General features: G+C 43.2%; 1 protein-coding gene across 1 annotated transcript in view; it reads right to left on the bottom strand.

Annotated features, from left to right (window-relative positions):
* SLC4A9 (solute carrier family 4 member 9) overlaps positions 1–22,671 on the bottom strand; it is a 369,367-nt gene that overhangs the window by 257,282 nt on the left and 89,414 nt on the right. The window contains exons 4-5 of the mRNA XM_075856371.1: positions 2,388–2,449; positions 760–917 (exon numbers count right to left, since the gene is read on the bottom strand). Of these exons, the coding sequence (XP_075712486.1) occupies positions 760–917; positions 2,388–2,449 (220 nt within the window). The remainder of the gene's footprint in view (positions 1–759; positions 918–2,387; positions 2,450–22,671) is intronic.

Consider the following 22,671-nt stretch of genomic DNA (forward strand, 5'->3'; position numbering starts at 1 on the left):
GTTAATGACAAAAAAATATTAACGCTCCTTTTTTTTTTTTTTTTTCTAAAGCATTTCTACTTTGAAGCATATTTCCACAACTGCCTAAAACTTTTGCACAGTACGGTATATAAGAGCTTTGTTTCTCGCATTTGCCTCATGCTTGTATCATGCTCACCACATTTGGAAAAATGGGCATGGTTCAGAAAAAGTAGCAGGGCTACCACTACCCAACAAATTTATTATAATATACAACAGAAAACTGGTGTAAATTAAAGAGGAAATCTCACTCTGTGGAGCGTAGAAAGGCAGGAGCCTGTGCTGGGCCCAGTGCCTTGCCCCCTATAATCAGACTACTCCCTTACCTCTCTTTCTATCAGTTTATTAAAAAAAAAAATTATGTATGCTCACCTAACCGCTCCTATTCAATTCTCCCCTCTGGTTCCCCTCAGGTTTTCACTGCAGACCGCAGCTCATATAAGGTACTGATGCCGGGAAGCATCAGATCATTGTATGTGACACAGCACTCAGAATGTTGAGTGCTGCGTCACATATAAGGCTCCAACACTGCTCAGCGTCAAGAACTTGTATGAGTCACGGCATGCTGTGGAACGAAGAGGAGCGGTAAGTACACATGTTTTTAAATTCATGTTAAATGTGGGGGAAGGATGGCACACAGCCATGTTTGTTATGCCACAATTGTTGAGTGTGGCCAGCTGAAAGATGCGATACATTTATTAAGAGACGTTCACCTTACCATTAGGAAACCACAGATATTACCTAGTAGGAAGAGCCACTTCTGTCAAAGTGCCAAGTACAGCTGCATCCTTTAGTCGAATGAAAGCAACAAATGGCCGAGCCAAAAAGTCTACCTCACCAATGAGAATATTTGCTGCTTCAGTTTCTTTAGGGATCTTCTTTCTGAATTTATTTTTTAACTGAAAGATAAAATACATCAAAGTAAACATAACAAAATATAAAACTAGCAAGGCTTAAAATTCAATATAAGGCTTCGTTCACATCTGCGTCGGGCTTCCGTTCATGGGTTCTGTCTGACCTTTCTTTTCAATGGTAATGCTTCCGTTGCAAATGGTTTCAGTTTGTCTCTGTTGCATAAGGTTTACGTTTTTTTGGGTGGAATCAATAGCGCAGTCAACTACGCCATTAATTACACCAAAGAAACAGAAACCTTACGGAACAGAGACAAACAGAAACCGTTTACAATGGAAGCATTACCATTGAAATCAATAGTAATGCTAACAGAAAGCTATGGTTTCCGTTTGGTTTCCGTTCATGGATTCCCCTGACGGACAGGTCTGACGGAACGCATTAACGAAAGCTCGATGCAGATGTGAACGAAGCCTTAACTGTACTGTGATTTGGTTTTTAACAATTTTAACACTTTAATGCTTAATAATAAAATAGCACTGGCAATCTTCAGGACCTGTTACCATTCTTGAAATGTCCATTTTAGTAAATACGTGTATTCTCCATAATATAACAATTCCAGAATATATTTTCTTAGAACTCTTTGTTATGCCATTCCTCTATTATTGCTCCAGAAATGTATGAATACATTGACAACTGAGTGTCATACTCTAACAGCACTGATAGGACATTGTCAGTTTGTGAATATTTCTAGTAGGACTAATCGAGGAATGGCACAACGTAGAGTCCTGAGAAAAGATTATTTACTAAACAGAAAAATCAGGAGAGGTGACAGGTCCTATTTATAATAAGAATATCTATAAAACATAAACTTTTTGAAGCAGTGCATTTTATATCTATAGCTGACATCAACACTGAAATAAGAATGGGGAAGTAGGCAGAACCTCTACAGAACCTCAGTTGTTAAACATACATGCAAGGTTCAGAAATACATTTAGAAATATGGCATTCCTGCTGAATGCCATATTTATGAAGCCCTTATGTCACTTTTCCAACATATATGTATGTGTCAGAAAAGTGGGCAATGCTTCAGAGTCATGCCGAGTGCATCTAATTTATGAGTATTTTCCACCAGAAAAGTGGTGAAAAATAATACCAACTCCAACGTGTGCTCTGTTGATAAATCTAGTACATACTGCATAGGAGAAAAATACTGATGCACTGCTCACATATTGAAATCTGATAACAGGAACCCAAGAAAAATCAAAATGAATTATTGTTTGGGAAAGGACAATAATTGCACAGTAGAAATGCTAAAAAAAAATTTTTTAACATACTCTGAGGCATAATATAACTCAAATTCATGAATAAAAATAAGTAATGCTATCTATATTCAAAGTACCACAATATTAAACAGTCTGTAGGTGTGTAGAATTATGGTACTGAATAATGTTTTCTGTTAAGTATGGTAGGATTATTGGAAAGTGTGGTATAAAAACATAAGCAAACTTTCCCATTACCTGTTCTCGTGAAGGTTTTTCAGGGAGTTCCAGAAGTGTACTGTTTGGACAGGTCTTCTTGCCTGCAATATAAAAATATGTTCTCAAATACAGCTTATAAGAATGTAAATGAACCACAAAAATGTAATAGGTACACTAAATTTCTTATCATTGGATTTGCAAAGGAAGGTAAACCATAACCCAGTTCAGAAGTCGTCATTTTAAGTTCCTAGACCTTGATGCAAAAATCTGCAACAAGGGCCTCCAACTTTACATATAATTTACAGTACTGGTATATTTCTATATAGCAGTAGAACCATTAGACAAGTTCTCAAATGCAACAATATGCACCTCATATACTGTACATATGCATCTGAACATGCTGTGATGTCACTGCATAGGAATAATTCTTACAGTTCAAGGGGTATTTTAGTTTCAGCAAATAGAGGTTATTCTTTGTATTATGAAAACTTTTACTACAATTTTCTAATATATTATCTGTATAATTTTTTTCCATTAATTTTACACCTGGATGCGGCAGGGTAACCTCATTCTCTACATTGGGGCGGGTCCGTATCTATCAGAAATGTAAAGCATATAATATGATGTCACAGTACAGGCAGTGGCGTAACTACCGCTATAGCAGCTGTAGCGGCTGCTACGGGGCCCGCGGCATGGGGGGCCTATGTCGCCCGCCGGCATGGGCCCCCACCATGGCCGGAGGCTCCGCTAGCAGCCGCTATGGCTGCTACAGCGGGACGCCACTGAACACTATGGCAGAGCAGGGAGGTATCTCCCCGCTCTACCATTAAACAAAAGACATGTATCCCCTATCCACAGGACAAGGGATACATGTGTGATCGCTGGCAGCGATAGGGAGAACGGGTGACTGAAAGTCCCCTGAAGTTCTCCATCACAAACCTCGGACTTCCGGGGTCTGTGTCGGCAGATCCGTAGAAATGAATGGAGCGCCGGTCGCGCTTGTGCGCATGCGTGACCAGCGTTCCTTTCATTTTTAGTGAGCTGCGCAGACGCCGGAAGTCAGAGGTTAGTCATGGAGAACTTGGGGGACTTTCGGTCCCCCGGTCTCCTTATCGCTGCCAGCGATCACACATGTATCCCCTATCCTGTGGATAGGGAATACATGTCTTTTGTAGGACACGCTGTAGGTCGCATTTTTTTGTGAGGGGGGACGCTGTATGGCGTTCCCTACAGGGGGGGGGGCGCTGTATTGCGTTCCCTACAGGGGGGCGCTGTATGGCGTTCCCTACAGGGGGGCTGTATGGTGTTCTCTACAGGGGGGGCTGTATGGCGTTACCTACAGGGGGGCTGTATGGCGTTCTCTACAGGGGGGCTGTATGGCGTTCTGTACAGGGGGGGCTGTATGGCGTTCTGTACAGGGTGGGCTGTATGGCGTTCTCTACAGGGGGGGCTGTATGGCATTCTCTACAGGGGGGGCTGTATGGCGTTCTCTACAGGGGGGTTGTATGGCGTTATCTACAGGGGGGCTGTCAAAAAGGCACTATCTACAAAGGGGGGTTGAGTGACACCCAGGGGAGGGGGGGGGCCCCAGTCAAAAGTTTGCTATGGGGCCCAGTCTTTCCTAGTTACGCCCCTGAGTACAGGGATGATGCACACTATGTTCATGGGCACATTGTATCACTTAATAGGGATAATGTGCAAATTAATGTAATAAAACAGTAATAACAAACATGCTGATGTCACAGTACATGGATAATAAACACTCTGAAGTTATAGGAAAGATTTTTGCACACAGTAATTTCACTGTATATAAATAATGTGCACAGTGGTATGAGAGAACAGGACTTAGTTTGGCAGAACAGGGATAATAGTTATTTCACATCTAATGGCAAAGAAACACAGTTGTCTGTTATTCCCTCAAGGGTCTAAGGTTTCCAACTTTGTTGCGGCCAAACTCTAGCTCCCTAAGGGGTAACGATACCTCTCCTATGTGGTTCAGATCATCTCACTCGATTTACCTGCCTAGCCTATGTGTGTAGGGCTGCAAATATTTATTGTGGACTGTGACAAGGGCATGTTTTGATATCTCAGTTGCATGGGATACAATTAACATGCCAGGAGAGATAAAGAAATATAGGACTTGTAGACCAGCCACTGCTTGAAAGCCAAGGGCCAATTCTAGATGTGCACTGAAAGTTGACCTGTCATGTCCCAAAAAAGTTTAATTGCCACCATACCTGGATTCCTGCCTTCCCCCATGATTTTAATCTCTCTATGTGCCTTTGTTCCCCAGCAATCAGTCCCGTTCATTTCGGCAGCCTATATGCTACTTCATGAATAAACTGACAACTGGATTGTCTCCACCACCCAGCATCAACGGGGCGTGAACCTAATCTCCTTGTCAGAGCGGCGTACACAGGGGGGAGGAGGTTTACAGGGTTAAAGGAACACTAAACATATATACACAATGTTCACCATCCCAAAAATGTAACAGATCACCCCAATTAACCCCTGTGTTCTCTGCAGGATTGGATGCTAATTTTGCCACAAGTCAGCTTGGGGAATTTCTGATCTGGTAGATCTGCCTTAGTCGACTGTTATTGCTATCATTGTTAAGTAAAGGTGTCTAGGAGTAACAGCAGCTCAGCTACAGAACCGTAGATCACAAAAAATGGTGGACGAGACGCATTTTGAAGCGCCTGGAATGTAAAAATTGCCTATCCTCTGATCCTAACTGCCTCTGGAAGCAACTTCAGCACAATAATTGTGCGTTAGGGGCATCATGGAATGGGTTTCCATTGTTGAGCAGCTGCATATAAGCCTAAGATCAGCATGTTACATGCCAAGCGACTTCTGCAGTGGTGTAAAGCATGCTGCCACTGGACTCAGGAGCAGTGTAAACGTGTTCTGTGGAGTGATGAATCACCTTTCACTTTCTGTTAGTCTGATGGACGAATCTAGGCTTTGCGTTTTGCAGATGCCCAGAGAACTCTTCCTAACGAAATGCATATTGTGTACTGTAAAATTTGATGATGGAGGGACATTGGGTCTAGGATTGTTCTTCAGGGTGAAACCCCTTATTTATAGAGAACGGCAATGTTGATGCTACAGCATAGATATAGGTTTATCAGGACATGGTGTGATAGGTTTGGTGGGGAGGAACTCATGTGGCCGGCGCATAGCCTTGAAGGTTGCATGCTAGCAAGACCTGATTCAGCAAAATGTTTTTATTCCTTTCTTATACAGTATATGGTGAAATAATTTGTAGATAGAAGGTGGCACATTATTTTATGTATTTTATGTGCAATTTTGTAATCATTTGTGTGTTACATAGTTACATAGTTACATAGTTAGTACGGCGGAAAAAAGACACATGTCCATCAAGTTCAACCAAGGGACGGGAAAAGGGAAGGAAAAATTTCTACACATAGGACTTAATACTTTTTGGTTCTAGGAAATTATCTAACCCTTTTTTAAAGCCATCTACTGTCCCTGCTGTGACCAGCTCCTGCGATAGCCTATTCCATAGATTCACAGTTCTCACGATAAAGAAGGCTTGTCGCCTCTGCAGGTTGAACCTTTTTTTCTCCAGACGGAGGGAGTGCCCCCTTGTTTTTTGAGAGGGTTTTACAAGGAACAGGATTTCACCATATTTGTTGTATTTGCCATTAATATATTTATATAAGTTAATCATGTCCCCCCTTAGTCGTCTTTTTTCAAGGCTAAATAGGTTTAATTCTTTTAATCTTTCCTCATAACTTAAATTATCCATGCCCCTAATTAGCTTTGTTGCTCTTCTTTGTATTTTTTCCAACTCCAGGGCATCCTTTCTATGAACTGGAGCCCAGAACTGAACTGCATATTCTAGATGAGGCCTCACTAATGCTTTGTAAAGTGGCAATATTACATCCCTGTCCCGTGAGTCCATGCCTCTTTTAATACACGACAATATCCTGCTGGCCTTTGAAGCAGCTGATTGACACTGCATGCTGTTATTGATTTTATGATTTACAAGTACACCCAGATCCTTCTCAACAAGTGAATCCACCAGTGTAGCTCCCCCTAGGACATATGATGCATGCAGCTTGTTGGTACCCAGATGCATAACTTTACATTCATCTGCCAAGTGGACGCCCAAACACTTAGTTTGTTTAAATCTGCCTGCAATTCATGAACATCTTCCATAGACTGAACTATATTACATAGCTTGGTGTCATCTGCAAAAATAGAAATAGTGCTATTAATCCCATCCTCTATATCATTAATAAATAAGTTGAATAATAGTGGTCCCAGCACTGAACCCTGGGGTACACCACTTATTACCGGGGACCATTCAGAGTAGGAATCATTGACCACAACTCTCTGGATACGGTCCTTGAGCCAATTCTCAATCCAATTACAAACTATATTTTCTAAACCTATAGTCCTTAATTTACCCATTAGGCGTCTATGGGGGACAGTGTCAAATGCCTTTGCAAAGTCCAAAAACACTAAATCCACAGCGGCCCCTCTGTCTAGGCTTCTGCTTACCTCTTCATAAAAACAGATTAGGTTAGTTTGACAACTTCTGTCCTTAGTAAAACCGTGCTGGCTGTCACTTATAATACTATTTTTTGTCACATAATCCTGTATATAGTCCCTCAATAGCCCCTCAAACATTTTCCCCACGATGGATGTTAAGCTTACTGGAAAATCGGCACCACATTTGCGCTGCGCCAGTCCCTTGGCACTATACCAGTCACTAGAGATTCTCTGAATATTATGAAAAGGGGGACAGAAATAACTGAACTAAGCTCTTTAAGAATTCTAGGGTGTAACCCATCTGGTCCCGGGGCCTTGTGCACATTTATTTTATTTAATTTAGCTTGGACCATCTCTACATTCATCCAATTCAGTATATCAACTGATATATTAACAGCACTGGCACCGGCTACATCAGCTGCTCTTTCTTCAGTTGTATATACAGAGCTAAAGAACCCATTTAGTAACTCTGCCTTCTCTTGATCCCCTGTGACCAACTCCCCATTACCATTATCTAGGGGTCCTACATGTTCAGACCTTGGCTTTTTAGCATTTATATACTTGAAGAATTTTTGGGGATTTGTTTTACTATCCTTGGCCACCTGCCTTTCATTTTGTATTTTTGCTGATTTTATTATCTTTTTACAGATTTTATTAAGCTCTTTATATTTTACAAAGGCTACAGATGTACCCTCAGATTTGTATTTTTTAAATGCCCTTTTTTTGTCATGTATTGCCCCTTACACAGAAGGTGTAAGCCATGTGGGGTTTAATTTGAGTCGTTTATACTTGTTACCTATAGGAATAAATTTTGCACTATAATAACTCAAAGTAGATTTGAAAATCTCCCATTTATCATTTGTACCATTATTTGACATTAGTTCTTCCCAGGCTTTATCCTGAATTGCAGCCCTCATCCTGGGGAATTTGGCTTTCTTAAAATTAAATGCTTTTGCCCTCCCAGCCTGCGTTTGTTTTTTACAGTATAGGTAAAATGTAACTATATTGTGATCACTGTTACCGAGGTTTTCACGAACATTGACATTCCCAACAAGATCTGCGTTATTAGGAATGACCAGATCCAACAGAGCTTCACCTCTAGTCGGGTCTTCCACAAACTGGCCCATAAAATTTTCCTGCAACAGGTTGAGGAAATGTCTCCCCTTTGCAGTTGAAGCTGAACCATGACACCAATTAATATCCCGGAATTTAAAATCTCCCATTATCACTACAGTACCCGCCTGTGCAGCCCGCTCCATCTGTTTATATTCCATCTCCTCAGTTATATTGGGGGGTCTATAGATTACACCAAAAGTAATTTTTTCAGTGTTTACCTCCCTTTCTAGTTCCACCTACAAGGTTTCAACCTCCTCACAGTATTCACCCACTATTGTCTCTTTCACACTCGCCTTCATATCATTTCTCACATACAGACATATACCACCACCTTTCCTATTTGTCCTGTCTTTCCGAAAAAGTGTAAAACCCTGTAGATTTACAGCCCAGTGTACAAGTACAAGATGGCTATATTTGTCTCTAGCTTTATTATTTATGTAAACAGTATAAGTAGGCATTAGGCTCTGTTAGGCATCCCTCATGCTTTCAGTTCGGCCAGCCGTGACAGATATGATGGATCTATATAGATAGAGATGCACACAGCACTGGCCCAATTCATCATCAATACAAAGGAAGCACAATTCAAAAATGTCCAGAAATCTATTTCAGACCTTCATTTCCAGTAGAAACTTCATGACCACATCCATATAGCAAAGAATTTAAACATTTTTTAACACAACCCAAAAACACATCTAACATTTCGACTCACGCAAGAGTAATTATCAAGCATGTTTGAGTCAAACGATGCATGCATTTTTGGGTTGTGTTAATAAACATTTGAATCCTTTGCCACATGGAAGCTGTCATGAAGTTTCTACTGTATATGATAGATCTGCCGCACTGATCCGGATGGATCATCAGATTCATCAGACTGTTATTTTTTTTTTACTGGACAGAATTGGACAGCCTGCAACATTCTTGTCGATGGATAGCCTGATGGAAGTCCCTATTGCAAATGAGTATTTGTACAGTATTGCAACATTATGTAGCATCTCAGTATATGGTGATTCATTTTATGATAAGTGCACTGATCATGTGACTGAGCATCTATTGGTATTTAGTACGTTCCTTAACCCCTTGATGCCCTGTGACATACTATTACTGTTTAAGTCAGTGATAGGTGCTGTCTGGACAGCAGACTATCACTGCATAATTCTGGGGGAGCCATCGCAGCGGTCCCTCAACGGCGATCATTGCGACAGATCAGCCATTACTGGCTGACCGTCGCCATGTTGGAGGCGGGGAACAGGCGTCGGAGGGGAGTGAACATGGACAGCAGCCAATCACTATACATCACCGAGTGACCAATCAGACCGGTCCCTCGTCGGCGATTGCTAATATTGGTTTGTCATAGAACACTGGTGGTCATTTAACATTATGATCCCGTTCTGCGCCCTCATTGCAGTTGCTGAGAGGGAGCACAGCGGTTGTGTTCTAGAAAGCTGTGTGTTATAGATCTGTATTTATATAATACTACTACCCCATCCTCCATTTAGCCCCTGATCACCCCCCCCCCTAGTGATCACTAGTGATCACTTTCTTTGTGCTGTTATTTTTGTTGCTGCAGTTGATAAATAAGTAACTGAATAATTTGCTGATCACTGTTCAAAACCCTTGCTACCAGAGTTTTTTGTTCTCTTACTTTCTTTTTGGACATTTATAATATATATATAATATATATAATATAACTTTTCATTTATTTTGTAATACCCTGGGACGAGTATTGCTGTCCTGTGATCTTATGTTCTGATCAGTTACTTTGCCGTCACCGATAGCCTAATACAAGCCTCATTGTAGGTTTTTTTCCGAGCGCTTGTTTTTTTTCTTTTGTTATAAAAAAAACGATAAAAAAAATTACAAGAAAATATAGACCTCAAAAAAATATATGTAGGAGTTTAGTTAAGGGAGTTTTAAACTGGGCGATTATCGTGCAGACGAGCGTTCACAGAACGCTCGTTGTAGATAATTGCTCAGTGTAAACAGGGCAGCGATCAGCAGATGAACGAGCGAATGCTCGATCATCTGCTGGTCGTATAGTTTTAAAAAAGTGAAATATTATCGTTGTCAGGGAGACAGGGAGACGCGCTGCCGACATGATAATAATGTATGGAGGCGAGCGATCGGAGTAATGACTGCTCATCCTCATACATAGCTCCGTGTGACAGGCACAAACAAGCGCCTGTTACACTGTCTCATTGATCGGCGCTCGCTGCACTGGCCGCTTATCGGCTGGTGTAAAAGGGCCGTTAGGTAAATTTTGCTAGTGACGCAATCTCGTCTTCTGCACCTCCTGGAGGATCAATGACATTGCCGTAACTGGTCGCCTAATACAAGCCTTGCTCTAGGTTTTTTCCGAGCATTTGGTGTTTTCTTTTGTTATAAAACAAACTATCAAAAAAACTACAAAAAAAATTAAAAAAATATAAAACTCCCAAAAATATAAATAGGAGTTTAGTTAGGTAGGATATGCTAGTGACGCAAACTCATCTTCTGCACCTTCTGGCGGAACAGTGACACCGCCATAACTGGTCGCCTAATACAAGACTTGTTCTAGTTTTTTTTCTGAGCACTTGGTTTATTCTTTCGTTCTAAAAAAGTGAATAAAAAAAACTACAAAAAAAATAAAAAATATAAAACTCAAAAATATAAATATAGGAGTTTAGTTAGGTAGGTTTTGCTAATGAAGCATACGCCCTAGCTCAGTGACATTGCCATCCCTTATCTATAATCTAGATGCCAAGTTTTGTTTTTTTTGGACCATTTCATATTAGTGAGGCATACTCCAAATTTGAGTCCCTGTGGCTGATTAGTGACATCACCATCACTGATTTATAATTCAAACCTTGCTATTAATTTTTTTTCTAAAAAAAACTTCTCTAGTATAAAACTCTACTAGTACTACTAAACACAATAAAAAGTTTTTGCTGGTTACAGATTCAACATACTACACGTGTTGTAGTAGAACATTCACACAACATACCTATCTGATAAAGAGCATAATGGTCCGTAGAGTATTTACGACTGAGGAGGCATATGCCATTATTGCTTCGGACAGCGAGCCCGAAAGTTACATAGAAACCCTCTTCTACCTCTCCTCTTCCTCATAAAGTGAGGATGAGGAACCGCCATACGTCAGCCCCCGGACGTCTGCTACACCAGCCCCTGAGAGCAGTGACTCCATGTGGACCCCAATCACGAGAACTACAAGCCCCAGGTTTTTGGGTTTATGGGTAACCCAGGGATTCAATTTGAAACAACAGCGTTACAGGAAATATACTTTTTTAAAGTTTATTTCACTGACGAATGTATTGACTTAATGGTGACACAAACTAGCCTATATGCCCAACAGTTTATCACCCAGAATGCCTCATCCATTTACGCCAAGCCCAACAGGTGGACTCCTGTAGACACCATTGGAATGAGGAAGTTCTGGGGTATTGTGCTCAGTATGGGGCGTCTGAAAAGAGCCATCCATAAGAACATACTGGAGCACAGATATACTGTACCACACCCCCATGTACCGAATGGCGATGGCCAGGACTCGTTTTGAGATAATCCTCAGATTTTTTCCTTACTGCGATCAGGGCTGATTTGAGCTTTTCTGCTGCCTGAGGCAAAAATGTAAATGGCGACCCCCTAGATTTTGATTGACATCCCATTGTCTTGTACTGGCATGTGCGGTGTGGGCCCAAGTAGTACAAGGCAATGGCGCAAATTTGGAGGAGTCTGGTATTGATGTATAACAGCTAGAGGGATGTCAATCAAACATGGAAAAGTGGGTTTCGAGGCAGAACTATGTGATTCTTCAGGATAGCAGCACCGCCACATGACCCTTTAATGAGTAATTAGCATATAGCGTGCGCCGTTTTAAAAGTTGAATTGATAGATTTTGCTGCATCTGAAAACAACATACAGGGGAATGTTTGGAAATATTGTTAGGTCATGAATTTCTACATGGTGGCGGTTCAAGGGGTTAAAACTACCTGACAGGTTCCCATTAAATATACAATGTATTGAAAACTATTCCATCTGCCCTGCAACTTTGTTATTATAAATATATTCTTTATAATTACAGCTCCAGAGCCAAGCTCTGATGTATACGGCACCAGAACCAAACTCAATACATATATACAACACCAGAACCAAGTTCAGTACATAAATACAGCGCCAGGACCAAGCTCAGTACATATATAGAGCACCGGAACAAAGTTCAATACATATATACAGCTCCAGAACAGAGCTCATTACATAGTGGACTTGTAAAACAAGTGGTTTGTATATCAAGCGGAGTTATAAAACCGGATTGACTTACTATGTTGTGTGTGACAAACTGGGGGCCAGTGTATGTGATATATGTATTGATTGCTTGCTTGCTAAAAGAAGTTTGCAAAAGTGACACAATTTACTTCCTGCTGAGCAGCTGACTAGGGGGAGGGGTTAACTGGTCCCAGGTGGTATAAATTAGCTCTCAGAGCTCTAGAGAGCCTGCTCTAGTGGGCTTGTAAAACAAGTGATTTCTATATGAAGTGGAGTTACAAAACCGGAGTTAAAAAAAGGAGTACTCTTCATTTTGCATTAACAAGTGTTTGCTGTTTTTTTGTAACTGGGATAATGGACAGCAAGATTGGAGGTTTTCTGCAGTGCACAGTTTGCCATATGTATGCACGACTGGAGCCTGAGTTCCAGGGTGAATACCTCTGTGGCAGATGTGAGCATGTTGGTCACCAGGAAGCTCGCATTCGAGATCTGGAGGAGCAAAATGCAACACTGAGAAAGATAGACAATCTTGAGCGGAGCATGCTGCTCACAGAGCATGCAGTTAGTGGGTTAGAACTGGAGGGTGAAGACATGGGTGAGCAGGATCAGGCAAGTAGCTGGGTTAATGTAGTTTGGGGCAGTAGAAAGGGGTCCAAGAAAAGGAAGGCCAATCCTGTTTCTGACATTCCAAGCAAAATTTCCAAGTTGGGTGATGATGCGAGGGTGTCGGTCTCAGAAATGGCAGCCCTAGTGGATACTGATCTCCCTAACAGCCGGGAGAACAGCCCAGCTAGTAGTCGACGGGATGGTAATGAGGTAAGCCAAGAAAATTGATAGTCATAGGGAATTTTATAATCAGGAAGACGGATAGAATAATTTGTCGCCAAGACCACCTCAACCGAATGGTTTGTTGTCTCCCTGGTGCCAGGTTCGGCATGTGGTGGAAAGGGTGGACAAATTGCTGGGAGGCGCTGGTGATGATCCAGCTGTTGTGGTCCATGTCGATACCAACCACAGAATAAATGGTAAGTGCAAGAGCCTTAAGAATAATTTGAAAGAACTAGGCTACAAGCTGAAGGGAAGAACCTCCAAGGTTGTATTCTCAGGAATACTGCCTGTGCAATGCGCATCAATGGAAAGACGGCGGGAACTCAGGGAGTTAAATGCATGGGTCTTCCCCGGGTAATTATAGACCAGTAAGCTTAACATCCATTGCGGGGAAAATGTTAGAGGGGCTATTGAGGGACTATATACAGGATTATGTGACAAAAAATTGTATTATAAGTGACAGCCAGCATGGTTTTACTAAGGACAGAAGTTGTCAAACTAACCTGATCTGTTTTTATGAAGAGGTGAGCAGAAGCCTAGACAGAGGGTCCGCTGTGGATATAGTGTTTTTGGACTTTTCAAAGGCATTTGACACTGTCCCTCATAGACGTCTAATGGGAAAATTAAGGACTATAGGTTTAGAAAATATAGTTTATAATTGGATTGAGAATTGGTTCAAGGACCGTATCCAGAGAGTTGTGGTAAATGATTCCTACTCTGAATGGTCCCCGGTTATAAGTGGTGTACCCCAGGGTTCAGTGCTGGGACCACTATTATTCAACTTATTTATTAATGATATAGAGGATGGGATTACTAGCACTATTTCTATTTTTGCAGATGACACCAAGCTATGTAATATAGTTCAGTCTATGGAAGATGTTTGTGAATTGCAAGCAGATTTAAACAAACTAAGTGTTTGGGCATCCTGTTGGCAAATGAAGTTTAATGTAGATAAATGTAAAGTTATGCATATGGGTACCAACAACCTGCATGCATCATATGTCCTAGGGGGGGTGCTACAATGGGGGATTCACTTGTTGAGAAGGATCTGGGTGTACTTGTAAATCATATACTAAATAACAGCATGCAGTGTCAATCAGCTGCTTCAAAGGCCAGCAGGATATTGTCATGTATTAAAAAAGGCATGGACTCGCGGGACATGCATGTAATATTTCCACTTTACAAATCATTAGTGAGGCCTCATGTGGAATATGCAGTTCAGTTCTGGGCTCCAGTTCATAGAAAGGATGCCCTGGATTTGGAAAAAATACAAAGAAGAGCAACGAAGTTAATAAGGGGCATGGAGAATCTAAGTTATGAGGAAAGATTAAAAGAATTAAACCTATTTAGCCTTGAAAAACGATGACTAAGAGGGGACATGATTAATTTATATAAATATATTAATGGCACATACAAAAAATATGGTGAAATCCTGTTCCATGTAAAACCCCCTCAAAAAACAAGGGGGCACTCCCTCCGTCTGGAGAAAAAAAGGTTTAACCTGCAGAGGCGACAAGCCTTCTTTACTGTGAGAACTGTGAATCTATGGAATAGCCTACCGCAGGAGCTGGTCACAGCAGGGACAGTAGATGGCTTTAAAAAAGGGTTAGATAATTTCCTAGAAAAAAAAAGTATTAGCTCCTATGTGTAGAAATTTTTCCCTTCCCTTTTCTCATCCCTTGGTTGAACTTGATGGACATGTGTCTTTTTTCAGCCGTACTAACTATGTAACTATGTAATATATACAGTACCAGAACAAAGCTCAGTACATATATATATACAGCACCAGAACAAGTTTAGCACATAAATACAACACCAGAACCATGCTCAGCACATAAATACAACACCAGAACCAAGCTCAGCACATAAATACAAAACCAGAAGCAAGCTCAGTACATATACACAGCACCAGAGCCAAGCCTAGTACATATATACAACACCAGAGCAAAGCTCAGTACATAAATACATCGCCAGCACAAATACAGCTCAATTTAAGTCAACCCCTGTCGTATAAATTTGTACGGCGTAAAACTACATCTCCCAGAATGGACCGGACAATAATAAGGATATGCTGGGAGTTGCTGTTTCACAAAAAAAAAAGAAATCATACCACCCATTATTTCGCTGCAGATCATACAGTGACTACATTACTGATTAGAGGCAGAATAAACATTTATATTAAGTAACTCACTGATGGCGATCTAAGATTTTAGTTGTTCTTTTTCTCTTTTCTTCTCCATCCGGTCCAGGCCTCTATGATGAGTTTAGCTAGGACCAGGTCCTCAGGTGGGTGCACACATAGGGTCCCAACCCAGTAAGATTATGAAGAAGGTACAATGCCTCTCATTATAGGGCCTGTTGAAGGTCAAGGATATGACCGAAACGTTGCACTAATACTGTCTTAATATTAAATATATTTCTTGGAAATTGCTCCCATTGGCCTCTATGATGACCTTTCCCGGCCACATTCTATTTCTGCAGTTTGCCACTCAGATGTCTTCAGCTTCTCACTATTCAAACATTTCTGCACCTATAAATGAAGATAAAATTCTCATGGTGCCACAAACTGTGCCCTAAATATAATAGTTCTCTACACTGCACCTCTAATTATAATAGAACCATACACTGTGTCCCTGATCATAACAGCACCATACACCGTGTCCCTGAATATAATAGCACCATACAGTGTGTCCCTGATTATAATAGCACCATACACTGTGTCCCTGATTATAATGGCACCATACACTGTGTCCCTGATTAGAATAGCACCATACACTCTGTCCCTGATTATAATGGAACCATACACTGTGTCCCACACACAGTGCTCCCCATAAATAGTGCCCCCATAGAGCACCCTGTAGATAGTGCCCCTATAGAGCCCCCTGTAGATAGTGCCCCACATATAGCCCCCCTGTAAATAGTGACCCATATATAGCCTCCCCTGTAGACAGTGCCCCACATATGGCCTCCCCTGTGTCACGGACACAGGGTATGTGGACCCACTAGGCTGCTCCGCTGTAGCGGGGAGGCAGCTGACCAGGTCACAGTCTAAGCGAAAGTCAATGGCAGACAGTAATGCTTGGGTACCTGAAATAGTCCGGACGGTGGCTGTGGCTACAGCATGGATGGAGGCTGGTGCGGCAGGTGGCGATGAAGCAAAAGACACTGGACGTGGCAGAAGACACTGGACGTGGCAGGAGACACTGGACGTGGCAGAAGACACGACTTCAACGCTGGTAGGCACAGGAACTGGAACAATACGGATTACAGGAACGGGTAACAGGGCACGGGTAACAGCTGGAACGGGAAACACTAAGGGACCATTTGTGAGACAGACTGGGATAGACTAACAACGCTCAGGCAAGGATTAGAAGGCCTGGGGCCTTCTTATAGACCAGGAAATCGTGGCAGTTGATGATGATGACGACTTCCTATTTGCGCGCGCTGGCCCTACGGGACACAGCCGAATGGAGCGTAAGTGAGCGCTGGCGTCTCCTAGGAGGGAGATGGGGACCAGCGCTCACGGATCCATGGCTGCGGGCGTCGGGAGGTGAGTAAACCAGACGGCCTGCGGCCATGGACGCTACACCCTGTAGATTGTATCCCACATATAGCTCCCTCTGTATATAGTGCCCCACATATAACCCCCCTTAGTGTTCCACATATAGCCTCCCCTGTAGACTGTGCCCCACATATAGCCTCCCCTATAGATAGTGTCCCACATATAGGTTTTCCCCTGTAGATAGTGCCACTCACACTTTTAGGTGGAAACAACAACAACTTTACATACTTACCTTAATCCCATCCCCACGCTGTCCTGTGTCAATGCAGGCCTGCTGTCATCTGAGCAGGTCTGCTAGGGCTACATGACGGCACTGATTGGCAAGGCAGAATGACTTGCCCCATCAATCAGCGCCTTTTAACAATGGAATCGGCGTGAAGACATCATCGCGCCGCTAGCATCGTTGAAATGCGCTGACTGGTGGAGCAAGTCCTTCTACCCTGCCAAACACCGCCATTGTAAGGCACTGAATCGTCGGGCTTTGATTCCGCCAGTACCTGCCGAATAAGAGGGCAAGGTATGGCGTGAAGATATACAAGCTGTGCAAAGGTACATCACGGTACCTACAAATTAAAAATATATGAAGGGAAGGACACCACTATTAATGCCCCAGAACGCCCCCCATTCATTGGAGTTAACGGCAAGATAGTGTGGGATTTGGTGCATCCACTGCGGCACAAGGTCTACCACCTCTACCTGAATAATTACTATACCAGCGTACTACTTTTCAAGAGCCTCGCTTCCAGAAGTACAGTTGCATGCAGCACAGTTCGAAAGAACCAAAAAAGCCTCCCTAGGTCGCTGCTCGGATAAAAACTCAGAAGTGGTGAGGGTAGGGTACAATGCAATGACAATCTATTGTCTGTCTAGTATAAGGACAAGAGGGATGTCCATATATTGACAACAATACATGGCCATGGCAGCTGTCACGATCTGTGGGTATGTGGAGCAGCTGGGCCGTACCGCTGTAGCGGGATATCAGCTGGCCAATACAGAGTATCAAGTAAAGTCTATAGTTCAAGCAAAGGTACCTGTGGTAGTTCAGACAGTAGCGATGACTAGGCTCAGATGGTACCTTGGCAGCAGACACCAGGCGTGGTGTAACAGCAGACAGACCGGTGGCACAACACGACGCCAACTCTTTAAGTCACAGTAATAAGGTAGCATGGGATACAGGATACACGTAGCAGGTACAGTAATACTGGTAACTGGAAAACACTAAGGGCCAATTTGCTAGACTGACACGGGAAAACACAACAACGCTCAAGCAATGAGTGAAGGGGCAGGGCCCTTCTTATAGTCCAGAGTGATCTGGGAGTAATCAGTTCAATCTTACATATGTGTGCGCACTGGACCATTAAGGCCAGGACTGAGCTCGTGCGCACACCCTAGTGGTCACTGCAGGACAGGGTGGCCACATGTGCTGGCATTTTTTTCGGATACGGAGGCCTCGGCAGGATGAGAGGAGTTTGCGGTCTGCGACCACGGATGTTACACTATCCCCCCTCTTACGCCCCCTCTACTTTGGGCCAAAGCAAGAGAGATACTTCTTAATGAGGGTAAGAGCATTGAGATTCTCTTCTGGCTCCCAGGACCTCTCCTCTGTACCAAACCCCTTCCAATCTTCCAAATAAAAGGTTCTTCCTCCTACTTTTTCGGTGTCCAGGATCTCCGTAACTTCAAATATCTCAGCACAACCGCTGGGGTCAACTGCAGGGCTAAGAGCCTTAGAGTAGCGCTTCAGGATAACAGGCTTCAGAAAAGACATGTGAAAGGAGTTGGGAATCCATATAAGAGACCGGGTTGATCCGCTGCAGGATCTCAAAGGGTCCGAGGAACCTGGGAGCAAATTTGCATGACTGCGCCAGGAGCCGGATATTTCTTGAGGACAGCCAAACCTTGGTACCCGGAAGAAACTGAGGTGGCTCTCTACTCCTCGTGCCTGCCTTTTGCTTCATGCAATCGACCTCCAGCAGAATAAAGAACCGGGTCTGCTGCCAGATCCGTAGAAAGTCCCGGAACGCAGAGTCAGCTGCAGGCACCTGGGACATAGTAGAAATAGGGAGAGGCATTCGTGGATGATGGCCATAGACAAAGAACGGTGTGGAGGCGGTGGACTCACTTGTGTGGTTGTGGAACTCAGCCCAAGGAAAAAGCTGCACCCAGTCATCATGCTGTCTGGAGATGAAGTGTCGGAGATAGTTCTCCATGGTTTGGCTGATCCTCTCGACTTGGCCATTGGACTAGAAATGGTAGGCTGAGGAAAAGTCCAACTTTACATCAATGAGTTTGCAGAGGGCTCTCCAGAATTGTGACGTGAACTGAACCCCCCGATCAGATATGCAGAGGTAAGCCATGTAGGCAGAAGATGTGTTGGATGAAGAGGTTGGCCAGTCGAGAAGCAGAAGGTAGGTCTGTCAGCGGAACAAAGTGAGCCATTTTCGAGAACCGGTCCACCACCACCAGACTGTATTGTATCCAGCAGAGGAAGGAAGGTCTGTGACAAAGTCCATTGCTATATGTTGCCAGGGAGCATTGGGCACAGCAGAGGTTGGAGCAGACCAGCAGGCTTGGAATGAGCAACCTTGTTGGCAGCACACAGTCCACAAAGTCCACAAAGACTTTGGGCAGCATGGACCACCAGAAATGACTTGCAGGTTTGGAGCTGTGTCCCCAGTGGAGGATTCTCCTCCTGTCTGCCAGGCATACAAACGTTCTTGGAAGATCACGGGAGTGTTACACAGACCGAAAGGCCTCACCAGGTATTCGTAGTGCCCGTCTCGAGTGTTAAATGCAGTCTTCCACTCATCACCTTGACGGATTAAAATCAGATTGTAAGCCCCACACAAGTCTATATAACCCGAAAGAAGAATGATGCTGAAGAGACACGTAATGTATAAGGAAATAGAAAAATACTTTATTAACATACATAGTATGGGACAATAGACAATGCATAAAAACGGAAAAAATCCATAGACCAACAGTTAAAAAAGGGACAGTCGGCTGTGTATCCGTCAAAAACTCATAAATAGCAGATTGGTATCTGTGATTTGACTTTAAGGAGATAATATATATAATACATATAATAAGACCAAGAGATATGAACTATATATCTAGTAAGCTTGTGGATCCAGAATAAGGTCCACAGAAAAATAGGTGGTTTATCAAAAACGCCATATATGAATATAGCACTAAGTAAGATGGCGATAAACCATAAGTACAAAATATACATTTGACCATACTTATGGTCTATTTTCTCTTCTATTTGTGCTCATGTAGTTCACCAATATTTTGTACTTATGGTTTATTGCCATCTTACTTAGTGCTATATTCATATATGGCGTTTTTGATAAACCACCTATTTTTCTGTGGACCTTATTCTGGATCCACAAGCTTACTAGATATATAGTTCATATCTCTTGGTCTTATTATATGTATTATATATATTATCTCCTTAAAGTCAAATCACAGATACCAATCTGCTATTTATGAGTATTTGACGGATACACAGCCCACTGTCCCTTTTTTAACTGTTGGTCTATGGATTTTTTCTGTTTTTATGCATTGTCTATTGTCCCATACTATGTATGTTAATAAAGTATTTTTCTATTTCCTTATACATTACGTGTCTCTTCAGCATCATTCTTCTTTCGGGTTATATATTCTATTGTGATGCTTTTGGGTGAACACCCTCGGATCAGCCCGTGTGACTTTGTCTAAATATTTTTCTACTTCATATATATAGTGGGCTATATTGATCCATGCTGCATTTTCGGTTTTGTTCCCACACAAGTCTAGTTTAGAGAATATCTCGGCTCCTTGTATACGGTCAAATAGTTCAGAGATTAGTGGCAATGGATATTTGCTTTTTATCGTGACTTGATTGAGACCACGGTAGTCAATGCAATGCCGAAGAGATCAGTCTTTTTTCTTGACAAAGAAGAACCCGGCCCCAGCCAGGGAGGAGGATTTTTGTATGAAACCTCTCTCCAGATTCTCTTTGATGTAGCTCGACATGGACTGAGTCTCTCGCAAGTAGAGAGAGGGTATACCCGACAATGGGGAGGAGATGAATTTTGAACTATTTTAATGGGGCAGTTATACGCCCGGTGTGGAAGGAGCGTCTCAGCCTCCTTCTTGTTGAAGACATCCGCAAATTGAGAGAAATGAGGGAATAATCCTGCCTATGACTGGGGCAGGGGGGCTGGACAGGATGAATCTGTAACAGACAGCGGCTGCGACTTTTAGAGCCCCATTGGAGAACCTCTCCGGAATTCCTGTCCAGGACTGGGGAATGTAGTCGGAGCCAAGGCAGACCCAGCAGTACAGGATTGATGGCTTTAGGCAAGACAAGGAAAAAAAATTGTTCTGAATGAAGGGCTCCAACTTGGGGTCTCAGCGGCTTAGTCTCTGATACGATCGGGTCGGGCAGGGGCAGTCTATTCACCAATGTAACGGCCAAAGGTGTCTCCAGAGGGACTGTGGGAAACTGGACAAGATCCACCAGGTCTTTTCGGATGAAGATTGCTGCGGACCCTGAGTCCAGATATGCAGAGGCCCGGTGCGTCTTATCACCAGACCCAATTGTTACGGAAATGGCCAGTCTCGAGGAGAACTTCTTCTCTAGCGCCATTCCACCTAGGGTTGTCTTTCCAACCAATCCTAGGCATTGGAGTTTCTCTTGCTTCTGCAGGCGTGAACTCACAACATGGCCTCCAAGGCCACAATACAGACAGAGTCCTGAAGTGCATCTGCTGTATTTCTCCTGGACAGACAGTTTAAGCAGGTTCGCCTGCTTAGGCTCCTCTGGTAGGAATCTTCCCTCACGAAGAACCTCTTGGGACCGCTTCTGGATCCTCATGTCAATACGAGTGGCTAAACATATGATGTCATCCAGGGTAGGTGGCAGATCACGAGCAGGCAAGTTCGTACTTAATTTTAGGAGACAGTCCCTACCAGAATGTAGCCACCAGGGTGCGAAACTGAATGGTGTACTGACCAACGGAGATGTCCTCCTGGTGAAGGGTCAGGAGATCCGCAGCTGCAGGGGAGACTCATCAAGGTTCCTCGAACACTGTGCGAAAAATCTGTAGAAAACACTGGAAGTCATGGGTCTCTGGTCCCTGACATTCCCAGATAGGGTTTTCTCATGCTAGGACCCTGCCAGTGAAGAGTGAAATAATAAATGTGATCCTTGTGTTCTCAGTAGGAAATGCTGGCATGTAGACTGAAGTGGATCTGGCACGGATTCAGAAATCCCCTGCATGTACTTGTGTCTACATCATAACGAGGGGGTAGTGGCAGCGAGTAGTGAGATCAGCGATCGGCATAGGTACTGACAGAAGGAACAACCGGAGCAGTTTGTCAATCCAGTCGATGTGTAATGGCGTTCACCGCCTGGAGGAGTTGGTTTTGTCATAACTGGCAGACTAGAATATCTGCATGCATGGCTTGTGCTGTCGTCATGTGCTTGGGTTGACCAGCGGGGTCCATGGCCTGAGCGTACGGTCACAATCTGTGGGTATGTGGACCCACTGGGCCGTACCACCATAGCGGAATAGCAGCTGGCCAATACAGAGTACCAAGTAAAGTCTATAGATCACGCAAGTGTACCTGTGGTTCAGACAGTAGCGATGACTAGGCTCAGATCGGACCTTGGCAGCAGACACCAGGCGTCGTGTAACACAGCAGACAGACCGGTGGCACAACACGGCTCCAACTCTTTAAGGCACAGGAACAAGGTAGCACGGGATACGGTATACAAGTAGCAGGTACTGCTGGGAACACTGGGAACTGTAAAACACTTATGGACCATTTGCTAAACTGACACGGAAAAACACAACAACACTCAGGCAATGAGTGAAGGGGCAGGGCCCTTCTAATAGTCCAGGGTGATCTGGGAGTAATCAGTTCAATTTTACACGTGTGCACGCTGGACCATTAAGGCCGAGACTGAGCTCGTGCAAGAAGCTGGTCATGCACATCATGCAAATAGCATTGTATAATGCTTACGTGCTATTCAGATCTTTAGGCCAGCGG

Source organism: Rhinoderma darwinii, chromosome 3 (assembly GCF_050947455.1).
Source record: "Rhinoderma darwinii isolate aRhiDar2 chromosome 3, aRhiDar2.hap1, whole genome shotgun sequence".
Lineage (NCBI taxonomy): Eukaryota > Metazoa > Chordata > Amphibia > Anura > Rhinodermatidae > Rhinoderma > Rhinoderma darwinii.